This window comes from Leuciscus leuciscus (assembly GCF_965113295.1).
Source record: "Leuciscus leuciscus genome assembly, chromosome: 15".
NCBI classification, from domain to species: domain Eukaryota; kingdom Metazoa; phylum Chordata; class Actinopteri; order Cypriniformes; family Leuciscidae; genus Leuciscus; species Leuciscus leuciscus.
In genome coordinates, this window is record NC_138739.1 from 30,395,868 (window position 1) to 30,413,662 (window position 17,795).

General features: G+C 38.5%; 1 protein-coding gene across 2 annotated transcripts in view; it reads right to left on the reverse strand.

Annotated features, from left to right (window-relative positions):
• The window catches only part of ap3d1 (adaptor related protein complex 3 subunit delta 1), a 33,044-nt gene that overhangs the window by 9,128 nt on the left and 6,121 nt on the right, over positions 1–17,795 (reverse strand). For both annotated transcript variants that reach the window (XM_082139811.1, XM_082139812.1), the window contains exons 2-23: positions 16,018–16,113; positions 15,855–15,935; positions 15,157–15,237; positions 14,968–15,075; positions 14,755–14,884; positions 14,525–14,664; positions 13,736–13,809; positions 13,556–13,605; positions 13,411–13,460; positions 12,150–12,198; positions 10,306–10,451; positions 9,869–10,017; positions 7,478–7,708; positions 7,170–7,401; positions 5,792–5,937; positions 5,573–5,717; positions 5,411–5,482; positions 5,163–5,235; positions 4,876–5,072; positions 4,718–4,791; positions 1,360–1,522; positions 1,151–1,282 (exon numbers count right to left, since the gene is read on the reverse strand). In XM_082139811.1, coding sequence (XP_081995937.1) covers positions 1,151–1,282; positions 1,360–1,522; positions 4,718–4,791; positions 4,876–5,072; positions 5,163–5,235; positions 5,411–5,482; positions 5,573–5,717; positions 5,792–5,937; positions 7,170–7,401; positions 7,478–7,708; positions 9,869–10,017; positions 10,306–10,451; positions 12,150–12,198; positions 13,411–13,460; positions 13,556–13,605; positions 13,736–13,809; positions 14,525–14,664; positions 14,755–14,884; positions 14,968–15,075; positions 15,157–15,237; positions 15,855–15,935; positions 16,018–16,113 — 2,619 coding nt within the window. The remainder of the gene's footprint in view (positions 1–1,150; positions 1,283–1,359; positions 1,523–4,717; positions 4,792–4,875; positions 5,073–5,162; positions 5,236–5,410; positions 5,483–5,572; positions 5,718–5,791; positions 5,938–7,169; positions 7,402–7,477; positions 7,709–9,868; positions 10,018–10,305; positions 10,452–12,149; positions 12,199–13,410; positions 13,461–13,555; positions 13,606–13,735; positions 13,810–14,524; positions 14,665–14,754; positions 14,885–14,967; positions 15,076–15,156; positions 15,238–15,854; positions 15,936–16,017; positions 16,114–17,795) is intronic.

Consider the following 17,795-nt stretch of genomic DNA (forward strand, 5'->3'; position numbering starts at 1 on the left):
TTTTTGAAGTGATTCTAATCATATTTCAAGCAATTCAGTTTGTGCATCTGAAGCGTCTCAGCTGAAAAAAATTATAGATTATTTATCAGCTTTAATATATCAGCCAAATGTTCTTATCGGGCCGATAACGATAACATTAAAAATGAACATATATCTGCCGATACCGATATGGTGACCGATATATCGTGTATCCTTAATTTCATTTATTGAATTAAAATATGAACGTATTTAAATTATGTCTTTGTATGAATTTTGTTGCCTGCAATGCAATATAGTGGAACCAGTGTTATAAACAAAGGAAATGTTTTCTTAATCGGTCAAAACACTTAATTTATCTCATGAGTTACTGATTTGAATCAGTCAAACTAAATAAATATATAAATAAATAAATACATACTAAAAACATATAAATAAACCAAAGCACAAACAAGATCCAAAACAAAAAAAACAAAACAAAAATTTAAAAACTATACAAAAATGTATACAAACTAGATATTTTCTTATTAATAAACACATTAAATCATATTTTATTGTATTTCCAATGTATTTTAACTAATTTAAGCCAATTTACTACGAAGTTATTTTATTTACCATTAATCCACTAGTTGATGTTAATAATTATTGTTTTTACTATTTGCAAACAGACTATTGTTATATTAGACATGTAATTGTTATAACAGGTATTCTATTATAAATATATAGATATGACATTCTACCAAAAAACAAAACATAAAATAAAAATAAATGTTTTTAACTTTGGACTACAGTTAAATAATAACATGTCTGGGTAAAGAGAATAATATATCACTACATTTTAGGTGAGGATACCTGCATACACTCATGCGTTTGTGCTAAAATCAATTTAGTTGATATAAATAAGCTTGCTTGATTGAATTAACAATAAAAAATTAATTGTCCAGTAATCTAAAGGGCAGTATAGACTGCAGGTGGCCACTAAAACAAATGCATTTTCATGCTTTTTGTCTTTATATAGAAACGATGATTCTTATATCAGCCCGATTTAAGTTTCAACAAAGTAATGGAATATTTCAAAGCGGTTTAAATAAAGCAAATACCGAAAGTTAGTGATGAGGAGGTTATAAGACAAGCTTTTGTATCTACTTAACTATTCATTCAAAAACAATCATACCTCAGCAGATGTGGGCGGGACTGCCATCTCTTTAGTGTCCTCTGATTGGACGGCCTCTTCTGGCTGGGACTCCATCAGCTCCTCCTCCACTTCTTTGTGTTTCTTCTTTTTCTTCTTTTCCTCTTTGCTCCTCTACAACATCAAAATCATCATCATCATTTATGAAACTAATGTTATACAACTGCATTTAAGCTCTCAGGACATCTCACCTTCCTGTCCTTCTCCTTGTCTTTCTTCTTCTCTTTCTTCTCCTTACTGCTCTTCTTCTTGGACTCCTGTGGGATGCTCTCGTTCTCTCGGTCCTCGGCAGGGCTCTTCAGCACCTCTGGACGGTGGGTCCTCACGGGAAGCTTCTCGCTGTCTGCAAGCGGCCTGGAGAGAATAAGAGAAAAAGAGATTAGATGGACAGAAAGAAAAGGAGACAGTGAGCGAGAGAGATAAGAGGGACAGTCACATGGAAGCTGGGAAAGACTTCAGCTTATTCAATATACGGTTCAAAAGTATAAAGGCCTGTTTGCAACAAGTCTGATGTGACAAAGTGCCACAAAAAAAAGTATATTTCTTCAACTAACAACTTAGGCTGCACCAAAACAATCCACACCATTTTTCTTACAACAACTAGTGTTGAGAATTGGTCTAATGTAACAAATAAAAGAAAAACAATAACAAAACCACTACTGGAACTGAAGGATTTTAATTTGTTTAACTTCTGCATTTCTACACAAATATGAACAAAATATGGTTTTAAGCCCTATTCGCACGGGATTAGTATTACCCTTGGACCTCTGTAATTAAGAAATTACCCTCTGACGTCTGTGTTTTTGGTGGCTCATTCACACGGGCAAATAAATGTTCGTAATTCCCTCGAGTTTACGGACTTTACAGCGTGCGCCCACCCATTCACACTTCACTAGCTGAACGTGCTGAAACGAAGATCGCGCTGGAGTATTGCAATTCAAAAAAAGAACTTATTTAAAACCAATTTATTAGAGAAATATATGATATATATTATAGAATATGATATTATTGTATAAATATATAATATATCTTCTTTTCTTTTATTCTTTGTCCATATTTACAACAAGCCTGCCTGAAGAAGGAATTATAAATACCGAAACGTCGCGATAGGCTTGTTTTTCTATTCATTTTATTTGGTTTATTTCATTTTATATCATTTTTACTCTTTCACACTTTGATTTCTTGAGATACTTACAGGATGAACGTCTTTAGAGGCCGTGTGAGACAAAGAAATGCTCCACGATACAGACTACTAAATTACACTACCACAAAAAGCGTCCAAACTTTCCAAAAGAGCTTGTTGGAAAGTCCATGTTGCGCCAAAATACTTAATTTGACGTTTCCATGACAACGGTCCGAATTGAGCTTCCGGATCATGTCTTTACTGTAGTTTGTTTTCTCTTTTGCAGCACTTCATAGTTTTTATTGGAGAAAAACTATAATCGGATTGGAGTAGAGCATATCGAGAGATTTTATTGTTAATATAGTTTTAATACAGACGTAAAATGGACTGTTAAACGGCCCATAATGGTTATTACGTTCTTTAGGAAACGATAGGCTCACAGAAAAACAGCCCAAATCACAGACATGGGGATTCGCACGGGACTGGTATTATCAGAGGACCCCTGTGTTGGCCGAAATACGGTACGTAATTTTCGGGGGAATTTTTACAGACATTTTTACAGACATTTTTACAGATTCGCACGGGATAAAAATCACAGACGACCTCTGCGATTATTACAAATTACCGGAGGTCCCTAGGTAATACTAATCCCGTGCGAATAGGGCTTTAGTGTGCAAAGGCAAAATAAATTAGGCTGTGTGTTTGCAGTCGGTCAAAACACTCCCAAATTCAAACTCATTAGTTGATTGAACTGGTCAAAAAAAAAAAAAAAAAAAAAATCTATACAAAGCAAAGCAAAACCAAACCGAAAATAAAACGAAAACTGACCTAGCCTCCAAACACCACAAAAGACAAATAATTGAATTGTAATATTTTTGACTGTGAAGGGGTTTGCTTTGCTTCGTTTAAAATCATGTGGTGCATTTGTTTTGAGTCAGATCTTCAGATTTGGTGTAAAGAGGCCTTTAAAGCAGGATTCAGTTTCCTATACAATAAAGCTACAAACAGGAGAGGTTTAAAACCTGTGCTCAAGTTTCAAGAGAAAAACTGAAGCCAGGCAAGGCTGTCAACGCTGGCATGTACTTACACTACCATCCAAAAGTTTGGGTATATATATATATATATTTTTTTATTAATACTTTTATTCAGCAAGGATGCATATCATGTGTGTCAGTAAAGAAGATGTTCTTTTGAACTTTCTATAAATCAAAGAATACTGAAAAAATGTGTCATGTTGTTAATCATAAAAAAATATGAAGCACAATGGTTTTTAACATTGATAAAAATGATGAGCAGCAAATTAAACTGATTTCTGAAATGTCATGTGACCCTGCAAACTGCAGTAATGGCTGCTTAAAAAAGTAGTTTTGCATCACAGGAATAAATTGCATTCAAACAGAAAACAGTTATTTTAAATTACAAAAATATTTCATAATATTACTGTTTTTTTTAATCAAATAAATGCAGCCTTGGCGAGCAGAAGAACCACAATAATAAAAAAATCTTACTGACCCCAAACTTTTAAAATGGAAGTGTACAAGTTATAGCATTTTGACCACAGCCAAAACCCAACTAGCAGGTGAGCTGATCAGTCATGCATGACGCATTCTTAATAAATATTAACACTCCAGCAGTGACATACTGCAATTGCCAGGAAAAAAAAAGGAGCAACGGGTGTTGGTAGTTGGGCAGTGGATTCCGTTGGGTCATGTGACCACAGGAAGAACTCACCTTGAGCTAGCACCAGATAGCAGACTTTCAGGAGGGCAGATGCGTGCGTGCATGAGGGAGAGAGAGATAGAGAGAGAGCAGTGTGTGTGTGAGAGTGTGGAGAGGAAACAGGAGAATTGGAGAAAGTTCTTTGATACCAGAACTCGGAAAACCCAACAGATGCAAAAGACAACTAGAGTTGTTTCACATCTGTAGACTCATCGATCAGCATCTGCTAAAAGTGGTTTAAATGAATGACAGCGGAGAGAAGCATGAAACTGAAAATAACTAGAAGGAAATCGATACTGAAAATTAAGTGGGAATTAATGTCCTCAGACTAAGAGCGTCTTGTACCGAACAATGGAGACAAATCAATGAGAATTCCTAAATTGGATAACAAGGAAATAAGAGTTTAACATGTGTAGCGATGCACCAAAATTGAGACAAGTTTGGGGAGGACAAAATCATTAACCAAAACCATAGCTATTTTTCCATCCACCTTTTTAAGCGAATTCTGTGATATCACATTTATAAAAAAAAAATGCTGGATGGAAATGCCAAGACATAAATTCTAAAAATCCGAAAAAACGCATGCGCTAAACTGATGGAAACACATAACCAAATAAATTCCTTGATGCGCAACAAAAAATATATTTTGGTGCATCCCTATTTGTAGCGCATATATGAACTGTAGATGGTGACGATGTGGTACATACTTGTCCAGATCGATGTCCAGAGCTTTATGAGGATCATTGGGATCTTTATCGTCATCGTCACTCGGTAAGGCATTCTGGGAACAGAGACACACACCAACATTACTGCGGATAGTTTTGTGGATAACAGTTTTAAACACTTTAAAGTGACCGCTGCCCACCTCTGGCATTTCCTCTGTGACTATGTCCACTTGTTGAGCGGGCGTGATGTCTTCCTCGCTCTCGGGACCCGAATCCGCCTTCCTCCCTTTCCCTCGCTTCTCCCGCTTTTTCTTCTTATCCTTCTTCTTCTTATCCGCCTTGTCTTTCTGCCGGCGCTCCTCCTCCAGCTTCACGTACTGGTCGGACATGGGCATCCCTGGACCAAACGAAGGACAATGAGATGAAAGAGTTTTTTTATTTGGTCTGCTGAAGCGAATTAAATGTTAAGCATTGTAGATTTGCTCACCTGGGACTTTAAGAGGCACACTTAGGTCGATCTGAACCACCGGAATGTGTTCTACACCTGGCGCGTCAAACACCTGCAATTGCGGAAAAAGTTCAAGGAAGTAGTGATGGGAGAAACAAAGCTTTTTGGAGTTCTGAATCAATTTAACTAGATCAAAGAGTCTAGTGGCGAACCCTTTGATTTTTGAAATGTTTCAAGGTTCAAAACAGCATGATGTAAAGAAAGTCTCATTTGTTGAAATCACATACCTTCTGAGATGATGGCGAGGCCTTGATGTAGAACGGGTTGTTGGCCTGTTCCTGCTTCCTGACTTCCCTCCTCTGTTTAAAATCAGGCAAGTTTATTTAGGTACAGTTAGGACAACTATATTTTTATATTTTCTGAAAGTCTGACAGACTGCATGCACTTACCCTGGCCAACTCTTTCTCGTCCACCTCAGTGTGTCTTCTGGAATGTTTGGGTTCCTCTTTAGCGAACACCGCTTTGGATTTGGGCTTCTCGTCCTCAGACTCGCTCTCTGACGGAGGCTCATTGATCCAGGCGTCCAAATCCAGACTGAAGGTGGAAAAACAACAGTTGTAAGATCTTTTCCTGTCGATTCCCTTGCGATACACTGAAGAAAGGCTCACCCTTCTGGTATAGGCACTTTCTTCTGGGCCTTGGGGGCCACGGGGTTGAGCTCTCCGGCGAAGAGAGCCGTCACTTCGTCGGCCACCTCCACATTCTTCTGCTGCAGCTTCTGGATGTACTTCACCAGCTGGATGATGCAGGACGCCTGTGGAGGAACATCACGGTTAATGTTGCAGTATCTGTGTGAAATGACGTCACATTGACGTAATGCTACTAAGCATTGCAAATAAACTATCACAGTGTGTACACGCAACTCCGTTTCAAAGTCGTATTATTGGAATTGCTACCCATGAACAGCATTTTGCTCACACTCACAATTGACTCCAGTGGAGTTTGACATTAGCACATTGCTAAGCTAAATACTCAAACTAGATAAAGTTTAATGTTGGTTTAAACATCAGACAGAGCAATAAAGACTCAAATAGACCATATCAGAACTTTGCAGACCCCATTGACACCACCCAAAACCACATTACACAGCATCAGACCACTTTAAACATTCTTCAGATGCCCAATAATCCACATTAGCATTGCTAGCTTGTTTCTAGATTGCGGTCATGTTTATCACATTGCTAACATGTTGTACTAATTTTTTATATGTTTTAACATATCGCTCGCATGACTTGAGCATGTTGCTTGCATGCTTCTAAAATGACTTAATATTTCTCATGTTTCTAGCCTATTGGCACGTTTCCAACATTTTAGAATGTTGCTAATAGGTTGCTAGCATGTTTTAACACAATGCTAGAATGTTGCAACATGATGCTGGCATGTTTTAGCACACCTTATCCTTCTTCGATCTTGTCACTACACACAAGCAGGATGCATTTGAAAACCTCTTATATTTTGGCCAAAGCTGGGCATCTTTTAAAGTCACCATGAAATCCAAATTGACAATTCTTATTTTTATGGAACATTGCATTTTATTATAAATGATTTGTTCATGCACAACATTATTTTATAATTAATGTGCCCTTGTGTTCATTCATCAAATAACTTCCCCTCCCTCTTGCAGTGACATCTCTTCTCTGATGATGCGGGACAGCCTGTCACTCACATAAAATCGTCCAATAGCAAACCACAACCATCCAATCAATTCCAGATAGACAAAATCAAGTTCCGCCCAGCATTTTTTTCCCGCTCTCGAAGCCGTTTCACTCTGATATACGTCACAATAGGGAAGAAAAGACTATCTCAGTTTCAGTTTCATGCTGACTTATCAACAGATCTTTTCTTTCATATTGTGACATACATCTGAATGTAACAGATTATCGAGAAAAAAAAGAAAGAACGGTGGGGCCTTGGTTCTCTTCATCGGTTGTTGATTGGATTTTGAGATTTGGGTGTTGAATTTTCATTTCATGCTGAATTCCTCACCCTCTCCTGCACTTCCAGGTTGGCACTCTGGACGAACAGCGGCAGTCTTTCTATAAGCAGCTGGCTGGTCTCTTGCGCTACCTGGCTGTCGGTCTCCCCTTCGTGCTTCTGCAGCACGGTCGCGAACAGCTTGGCAGCATTTTGTACGTACACCGCCTGGATGTGACCGGGCAGGGTGGCCACTTTGGGTCTCAGCATGGCCTCCAAGGTCTGCATGGGGTCCTCCAGATGCCTGTGAAGGAAGGTTAAACATTAGTATTTTGTTAATATGTTTGAATCTTGAACCTTTCCAGGTTGTCACCACGTACTCTGAGAACTCCCCGCAAATCCACGCCGCGGCGTAGAGAACCTCGCAGATGCCGTTGCGCTGCGTGTTGCCGGTCAGCAGGTGTGCGTTGTCCAGCAGAGTGGCCATCTGAGCCACGGCGAAGCCCCGGATGGCTTTGACGCGGATGGCTACGTCCAGCATCTGAGAGGCGATTAGGTGGCCGTGCCTTGTGCCCTCCAGACGAGTCAGTTCTACCAGGATGCTGATGTACCTGGAAGAAAGATAAGGTTGTGACTTTGTATCTAACTAACAACATATTGGTTCAACGCAAGAAAGAGGGCAAGGTCTCTTTCCCTCAAGGGCTGTTTAACACAGAACAGTAGAATGAAAAAAAAAAAAGGTCTTGGGAATACAATTGGGGACGGTTCACAGAAAACATGTATTTTCTTTAAAAATGTGAGCCACGTGGCAGTGGAATGGGGGAAGAATGCAAGGTCCAATATTTATCAAATTGTATACATTTATATGCAGGGCTCTCAAGTGTCACGCATTGAGCGTGACAGTCACTCATTTCAGTCTCTTGTCACGCACTCCCGCCACACATTGTATTTCTCACGCGGAAAAACTATTTATAATATATTTAATATGCCGCAGCGCCCAAAATGTATCTGGCCGCGCCGCTCTCACTGTGGAACCGGCAGGAATCACGCGCGTCTTATCAGCCAATCAAAAAAAGAAAGGGCTACACAATAGCCAATCAGAAAATAGCACTATTGTATCTGGGTAAGATTTAACGCAACAACCAATGAAAAAAAAAGCATATGCTGGAATTGTTCACGTGATTCTGCGACAACGTCTTCCGAAAATTTCGTTCACCCACAGACTGGAAACCACTCCGAGCATTACTGAGATCAAAGTCATGATCTCCTGTTTTAATGTTACAACAAATTCACAATTTGTTTGACACAAACAGTGACAACTTGACTGCTGTTAGAGAATGTTTCCCAGCTCATCAGTTTTTCATGAGTGTCTGTAACTTAGCCTACAGTTTTACAGCCTGTTCACTGACAACACCTGCTCAGAACAAGTAGTCTAGTCTAGGCCTAGTCATGTTTTCGTTATCACACAATGACTGACATATTGTCACATTATAAACATCTCTCTCCAAAATAGGCTTAATAATTTTATAAGCACTAAATAAATTAAAGTGTATTGCATAGTCTATGTTATAGGTCACTTTTAAAATCATGTCATACTTTATAATTATATCCTGGCCATGGATGCATTAATCATTGCATGTCTTTCAAAGATGTCAGGTAAAAAGCAATTAAGCATCCTCTCATTCGCCCTGAGAGGAAAGTCCCCTAAAAAGGCCAGGTTAGAGGATGCTGTCCCAGAGAAGGTAGCGAATAGGGTAGACCCATTAGAGGAAGAGACAGAGGAAGAGTGCAGGTGGAAGGCAACAAGTCCAAAAAGGCAACAAACACTTACAATAAACAACACCAGTCATAATCTCTCTCTCTCCCTCTCTCTCTCTCTCTCTCATGGTTGTTTGGGGGGGAATGTCACTCTTGCCTGTCTTCAAAACTTGAGAGCCCTGTATATGTATTATATATTTTAAAAATTAAACTAAATTTGAGGCATTCACAAAAAATGCCTCAAAATCAATTCACAAAAAAAATCATTCATCACTCATTTTAACTTGAGTGGCACATTTTTAGAATGCAATGTCATGCGCAAGACACTGCAAAATGCGAGGCGTGAGTAAAATAGTCAAAGAGATCCGTCTTGCTCATGTTTACATAGAAAAACAATGGAAAAGCAGTTCAGTAGGCCGCATTTACACTGCAGGTCTTGAGGCCCAATTACGATTTGACGACTAGATCTGATTTTTTTGACGACCTGCTGTGACCTAAAAAGTGACCCATATCCGATATCTGCATTTGCACTATACACTTGGCGAAACAACCAAAGCTAGACCTACTGACCAAAAAACTTAGGCTAAAAAGGAAGTAAAAACGATGTGATTTGCAATGGATGCGGATTAAATGGTAATACAAGCTTTTGCTTCCCCAAACATCTTTAAAGGTCAGCAAAACATAAGGTTTAGCCTTCATCCTCCATTGAGCCATTGAAGAGTCATGTGATTGCAGTTGGTGTCCACCTAAGCTGACGTAATTCGCCACCATTGCATTTTCAATGGTGTACGCATTTGACGAAAATATCCCATCTGTCCGCAAATGCACGTATCCGAATCATATCAGATTTATTTCCACATGTGAATGAGGTATGAAACTGATCTGAGAATATCAGAATCCATGTGCTTTTTTCCTGCTTACATGTTTGTGGGTCACATGGGAGAAAAAAAATAAAATAATATACCATGTAATGTAAATGCGGCCTTGGTGTGTCCTTGGCCGTTTAGTCTTACCATTCAAAGTTTGTGATATACTGGTAGTTGCTCTGGCTGCAGATGTCGATGATCTTGGTGAGCAATTCATCTCGGTAAGTGGTGCCTTCTGCTTTGTCCACATGCAGCATGAGCTTCTTCACAATCTCCATCAGGTTCTTCTTCGAGACCTAGACACATTTTAGCAACTCGTTATATTTTAAGTCTACACAAAATGACTTAGAGCAGGGGGTGCCCAATCCTGTTCCTGAAGATCTACCTTCCTGCAAAGATCAGCTCCAACCCTGATCAAACGCAACTGAACCAGCTAATATAAAGATCTTCAGGATCACTTGATAATTAGAGACAGGTGTGCTGGGTCACGGTTGGATCTGAACTCTGCAGGTAGGTAGATCTCCAGGAACAGGATTGGGCACCCCTGAGTTAGAAGAACGTTACCAAACAATTGTTCAACATACCATGCCGTAGAGCAGATCCAGGGCTCTCAGGCGGATAGACTCATCTTTGTCGTCCAAACACTGAAGGATCAAGTCCTTGTGCGACTGAACGGACTTCGGGTGCGTCTTCAGGATCTTGGACATGGCCAGAAGACCCAAGTACTTCACTGCAAAACACCACAGTGCCTAAGTGACTCTTGCAATGAAGCGTAGCCTCTCTGTTCTCTAACTACAGCTGTATTGCATTTATGTTAATTGTCATTTAGCTCAGTTCTTCTATTTAGACTATTAAAGTCGCCATGTAATGGAAGTAGTGACAGACTTTTTCTTCCATAGAGACACATCCGAGTAAAACAATTATTGAATTTTTTTTTTTTAAATGTAGGACGGGACTTGGTTCTATCCATCGGTTGTTGACTGGATGAAGGCAGATCTGAGGGGCTGTTTACATGACACCGTTTTCAACTAAAAATGTCAAACTTTATGCGTTTTGGCCGTTCATTTACACGACAACAGCGTTTTGGGTGCACGTTTTTGAAAGCGGTTTCCCATGTAAACCACAAAAACGCGAATCTCTGAAAACGATGACGTTATGCACATGCGTATTACGTGTTCAGTCTATAGTGTTTCATGGCCATCTAATGGCCTGGCAGCAGAATACAGCGTTTTTAGTCGTTTTCGCGGATCCGTGTGAATGGGGATCGTTTTGACAATGTAAATGTTTTGTCTGTACGCGGAAAACTCAAAGGAAAAACTTCTCCATTTTAAGCATATCGTTGCTGTGTAAACGTACCCTCAATGCAAGCTTGCGGTCGATTGAAAGAAAGGGGCGGAGTTTGAGCACACTAATTGATTGGAGAAGTTCGACATACATCACCACCGATGTATGGTTTCACCGGAACATTGAGAAACATGTATGGAAGAATTGTTCACAATAAAGTGAAGTCAACAGTAGTCAATAGATAGGGTGAACTACCATTTCATGACGACTGCAGTCTGAAGCCTTCAGCTAAAATCTACAGTATTTTAGAACTGATGCCATTCTAGCCATTTACTACTTTCAAATCTGAATATGTAAATCTACATGGAGAAAAAAACAAACAAGACAATGGGAAAAGAAAACACAAACACGAAGGACAACAAACACACACACACCCAGGAACACTCACCCCCACAAGAACACAAACGGACTTCAGTTTTGTTTTACTCTGCCAGATTTTTAAAAGTTATGTGCATTATGCATAACAGATTAAATGCATATTTGATATAAAGCAACTAATGTTTTAATTGCCCATAAAATCAAATCAACTAAATATAGATGCAAGACAGTTAGAGCCACAGTTCTGTGGTCTTGGGCCATTAGGACAGTAGGCATATCCTCTACTGTTTAGCCTTGTTGATGCCAAAACAAAATGTACAAATACACTGATCTATTTAAGGAGCACAAGGGGCTTCAGGATTGACAGAATGCCAAAACATTCAGCTGGAAGTAAATATCAAATGGCCCTGTGAGGAAACTCTGCGGTTTTTGAGAAACAAAACATAGCAGTCCAGGATTCACAGAGCTACTCTACGGCCGGCATCACTGGGACACCGATAACTCGAACTCCTGCAAGATAATTCAGATTACTTAATGCACATGTCTTGAAATATTATTGCTTTTCAGAGGAATTTTTTCTTGAAGTTCCTCAAGCTAAAAAGTTACGAATGACTCTTGCCAATTTCCTATTGAAGCACTGAGGTGTCTTCGAGTTATCCGAGATGGAGATCTACATGTACTCCATCTACAGGGCCAGAGGGGGGGGTCTCAGAAACACACAGACAATGAGAGAATGACACACTGCAGGCATTGACAGAAGGCTCACAGTTCTGGTCCGAGTCTTCAATCAGGATTCGCAGTTTCTGCACACAGAGCTGTGGAGCGGAGAGAAAGGGAAAACAGAAGGAGAGACAAAAGGCATTACTACCATGTTAAAAACCTTTCCACACCATCTTACATCAACGCCCAAGCCAACTTCAGATGGGTCAAGTGCTTGTTTGAAATCCACTTATACTCTATAAAAATCAGTAGGGGTTGAGCAGTCTTTGCAATGGCTGAACGCTGATATCTAGAGACTGAGGTGGCCAATATATAATATAATTGACAATTATTCATTCATTTAGCAAATACCAAAATGTATTAAATTGTATGCATCTGAATATACATGAATATATGAATAAATATTTGTTTAATATTATAAAATTGAAAACATTGTCCCAAAATGTCCAATATTTGCTCGATTAAAATTTTTTATTATAACAATAATATTAATTGTGCGTTAGATGATGTTTCATCATTAATTGGAAGATATATGAAAGGACATATACTACTAAATATTTATCAAATTGTATACATTTAGATGTATTTTAAATATTTTATTAATTAAATAAAATTTGAGAAATTGGATTTAACGTCCAATATTTATCCAATTCACAAAAAATAATAATTTAATATGTTTGTGCTTTAGATAACCTGCTTCTTTGTTTTTTCATTAATTGAACAGTAGGAAATGAAATGAATGGAGACATAAAATAATATTCATCCAAGGACATGAAGTATCAATGTAACCTCTTAATTGTGATATATCGCTATATGATTTTATCAACACATTCTTATTCTAAAGCATCTCCATATTGGGCTTTGAGGAATTAACACACTAATTCAATGTCAAGTATAAAGGCCTGTTCACACCAAGAACGATAACTATAAAGAAAACGATAAAGTAGTTCTAAAAAAACTCTCTCAATATTAAAGAATAGCAGAGTTCACAGCACAGCTATAACGATAACAGCACAGAGAAACAATATCGTTGGAAACACTTTCAGAACGATTTATCCAGCTGATTAACGATAACAACATTGACAGCCAATAAGAATCCACCCAGCTTCAAAGAGCTCAAGCATTTAAATTGATAGAGAAGCACCCGGTTAGAATAAACAGAACAAAATCGTCCGCTGATGTGGACGCTAATATAGCTATCTTTATAGTTATCATTCTTGGTGTGAACGGGGCCTTAAATCTGACCAGATATTTCCCTGAACATATAAAAACTGCAGGTCATATTGAGTAATGTGACAATGGCCCACCTGTATGCTAGCACTGTGATTGGGCATCCCAGAGGACAGTGAGATCAGCACTGAGGTAAAACAGGAGAGAGAAAAGACATCAATGGTGTTGTTAAGAAATATGTGTTGAGAACAACACCGGGTCACGGCACCAAATAATACTGACCTGCTATGACAGTGTTGACACACTCATACAGAAGCGACATGGCTGAGGTACTGAGAGAGGCAATGAGAGTAAGGACAAGAGGAAAAAAAAAAAAAAGAAGAAAAAAAAAGAGATATTATATTTAACCCTAATATTTTTAGCCAGCTTTAGTGCTTTGGTGTGTTTTAGTATCATTGTTACCTGTGGATGAGGTTTGTTAGGGGCTCGATCAGCTTCTTTCCCAAACGAGGCTCCAAAGGAGTGAGAGCACCAAACTTAAAAAAAAATTAAATAAAAAAACAGAAATCTCATTACAAAAAAAGTGTTGAATCTGTCCCCTTTAACCCTAAATGCATCATATTCAATATGCACAACTCCAAGGCCTCTAAATGATCAACATGATTAATGTACTACATGCCATCTGTCATTGATTGATAGTTTATAACTTTTTAAAAAGCAAAAGGCCTTTTAGTATCACACTACCCTCCGGTTGTGAAATTCGTGCCATTTTGTTGTGAAATCTTACCTAAGAGGAACTATTATATTGTTAGTATTATTTCAAAATGAAATCAACATAGATTTACTTAATTATCCATATATTATTTTTTAGAAAAATCAGGCTTTTGATGAACATCTATTCGTCCATCATCCACATCATTGTATTGCATTGCATTTTGTGTTTTGCCCCACGATAAAAACAGCTTTGATCATAAAACTACACTTTAAATTTCATCTTACTAAGACATATTATTGGCAGATATAGAGTGACAACTGATATGTATTGCATTTTATGCAAGTGGTCTGCTTTGCTATTGTATATGGCTGTATAAAATATCATCAGCAACTGCACCAAATCAGTTTTGGCCTCTGAATATTTGTTTTTCCTCCTCCATATACTCCTATATCATACTACTTATCATACTCCTACATATACTTTTATGACTACATCAGACTTTACAGGGTGAAAACCCAACATATATAGTTTCTTACCAGCTTAATGATCTTAATAAGGACCCAGTTGTTGGTGGAGGAGGTCATGAGTTTGAAGAACAGGGGCGCCAGGGAAAGGTAGTTCTTGGGATTTCTTCTGGCCAGCTCACAGATGACGTTCACAGCCGCTGACTGGACACCTGGGACATACACAATCAAACGTTCAGGTGGAACGGCTGAAATATTAGCATTTAGCGAGCCACATTAAGATGATGATTCAGCATTTGTACCGGGATCTGGGTCCTCCAGCTTCTCTTTGAGTCGTGGGAAGGCAGGACGCAGGGACTCAGGGTACTTCAGGAACACTTTGTACATGATCAGCACCGCCTTCTTGCGAATGTATGGCTTAGTGTGGGACATCTGAGAAGGAGGAAGGGTAAGAAGGAATGAATATGTGCTGAATGTCAATATTTGCCTTGCATAAACACTCTGAATGGCTTTACCAAAGTCATGATGTCATTGGCCAGGTCACGAGCCAGGTCTGGGGTCACAAAGCAGGAAAGGCCAGTCAGAGCCACGCCGGTGTCGTACTGGTTGGGACTACTGAGATCCTGGTGAGAGATGATGAAAGCATCCTATAGCAACCAGCATAATCAAAACAAACGCAGGTGAACAGGAAGTTCAAAACGCACCTTGCGGATCTGATTGGTCGTCAGCATGATGACATCAGTGCCCTCATGAAAGCATTGCGATGCCGCAAGGTAGCCGATTCGCTGAAAACGAGAAGAAAAAAGGCATTTGTGAACCAATGTTGCTAACTAAAACTATTGAATTGTTGCCTTGGCAACTAACTGAGATAAAATGTAAAGTACTAAAATAACAAAAACTGAAATAAAAATAAATGAAAGCCAAATATAAATAAAAAACCCAGTAACACTTTAGTATAAGCTCATATTGGTTAATGCATTAGCTAAAATTAACTAACAATGAGCAACACATTTACAATATTTATTAATCTTTGTTAACATTAGTTAAAAATACAACTGTTAGTTCATGTCAGCTCAGGTCCATAAAGTATTAACAGTCACAACTTTTGATTTTTATTATGCATTTATTAATGTTGAAATTAACGAACTAAGATTAACAAATCCTTACGAGAATTAATAAATGCTTTAGTAAGAAAGTATTTTCCGTTGTTAGCTAATTGAACCTTATTGTAAAGTGTTACCAAAAGACCAAAAAATAAATAAAAAAAAGAGACAAGTAAATAATAAATATAATAGAATAAAAAAAGAAATATTAAAATAAAAGCAAATTAAAAATATTAATAAATAGTATATAAATAATCCTAAAATAAGTTGCGACTGAACGCAAATATAATTTTTCTCACCTTGTAGGTGAATTTGGAGGAGCTCATCACCTCCACGATGTTGAACGCAGCCCAACTGACATCATAGCCAAGCATCTGCAACTGTTCGAAAGAGATATCAAAAGAATAAGTGATGGATTGAGCTTATTTCGAAGCAGATGGGAAAGGATATCAATGATCTTACGTAGGTGAGCTTGCAGACTGCGTTGGCTTTAACCGCGATGTTGTCCTGTTTGAGTTCTTGTTTGATCTCATCGATGCATGTCGAGATGTATTTGGCCTGTTGAAGGAACAGGAAGTATTGTTAGAAAGAGTGAGACGAAAATAAAAACAATGCTCTCCATAACAGCCCTGAGCATCATTTAGCTTCCTGTTGTCAACAGCATGTCAAATCACTGCCAGAACTTAACTGAGAAGAAAAGTGTTCAAATTAAAAGAGAGTGAGATTAAACGTTTTGCCTTGTCTTTACCTGACAACATGCCTAGATAGACATCTATCAAAGCGATATATAAAGGTGATTATCAGCCATAATTAGCATTTTTTCAAAAAGTATAGTAACCTAAATGAGGTCACGTTCCAAACCAAATTTTTATCCTTGATAAACACAAAAAGACATATTTAGTAAAATGTCCAAGCTGCTCTTTTCCATACAATGAAAGTGGATGGGAACCAGAGAGTTAAATCTTTTCTAAAATTCAGGACATGAATGGAATGCTTCATGATTTTTCAGACATGTTCTCACATTAGGCTTTATATATATATAAGCCACAATCAAAGACGCATTGTTGAAACCCAGAAGCTAAAAATAATAATAAAAAACATGCTCAAAACTAGGTCAGTATGTTTGTGGCGTGTGTGTATGCGTGAAGAATCAATGGATGACTAGCCTAAAAGAACTGACAAACCACAATATCTCATGGCCAGAGACATAAAATTGTTAAATGATTAAATGAAAATATAAAAAAAAAGAGAGAGAAGAACCTTCAACCAGCACTCAAGACACACGCTCTCTGCATCTCAGGGACACACACAAAGTGTTGTTGTATGGGGCGAGTGTGGTGGTCATGTGTCTTTAGTCATGAGACAGCCAGAGCAGTGACAGGAGGGGAAGAACTGAAGGGCTTGGAGAACCTTTAAATGGGCATAACCTCTCGTTTACCACAGTGAAGGAAAGCAAGACGTCTTCACTGGGGTAAAGAGTGCAAATATGTGGTAAATGAAAGTTCAACATAAGATTTCCACATCTTTTCGAAACCCTTGTGAATGATGCATTATGAGTCGTTTAAGCGCAGAGAGAAAATACCAGGTAAACAAAGGTTCTCCAGAAGGTTCTTGTCACGTCTTTACAACATTCTTGTGAATGATGCATTACGGATCATTTCCAACCACTGAGACTGAAAAAAAAAAAGGGATAAACGAAGATTCTCCAGGTTTTCCTGAAAAATTATTGTGAATGGTGCATTATGGTGCACATAGAACAAATAAAAATGAGGTAAAAGACGGTTCTCTTGTCAAATCTTCATGCAGTTCTATGAATGGTGCATTATGGGTACTTAGAGGCAAGAGAGGCTGAAATACAAGGAAATCAACAGGAACTAGAGCTGTAGCGGTGCGTCGATGACGTCGACGCCAAAATTACGTCGACGTCATATTTTTTGCGTCGACGCTTCTTTATTTATTATCTATTTATTTTTTTGCACCATTCCCGGAGGTACAGCTCGCCACACACACACCGCCCGCCGTGTTATTCTGCCATGTTTTCTCCCTTTCTTTCCAAACCGCGACAAACGCCAGTCTCCTTTCTCTGCAGAATGCCACAAATCCGCTCAACCAATCACAGCGCACCATTCCACGCATTGTAAACAGTAACGGTGGCGCTCTGACACCCGGCATCCTAGTTTTCCTTATCTACTTTGCACTTTTTGATCAACAAACAAACAAAAAAAATAATACATTGATGA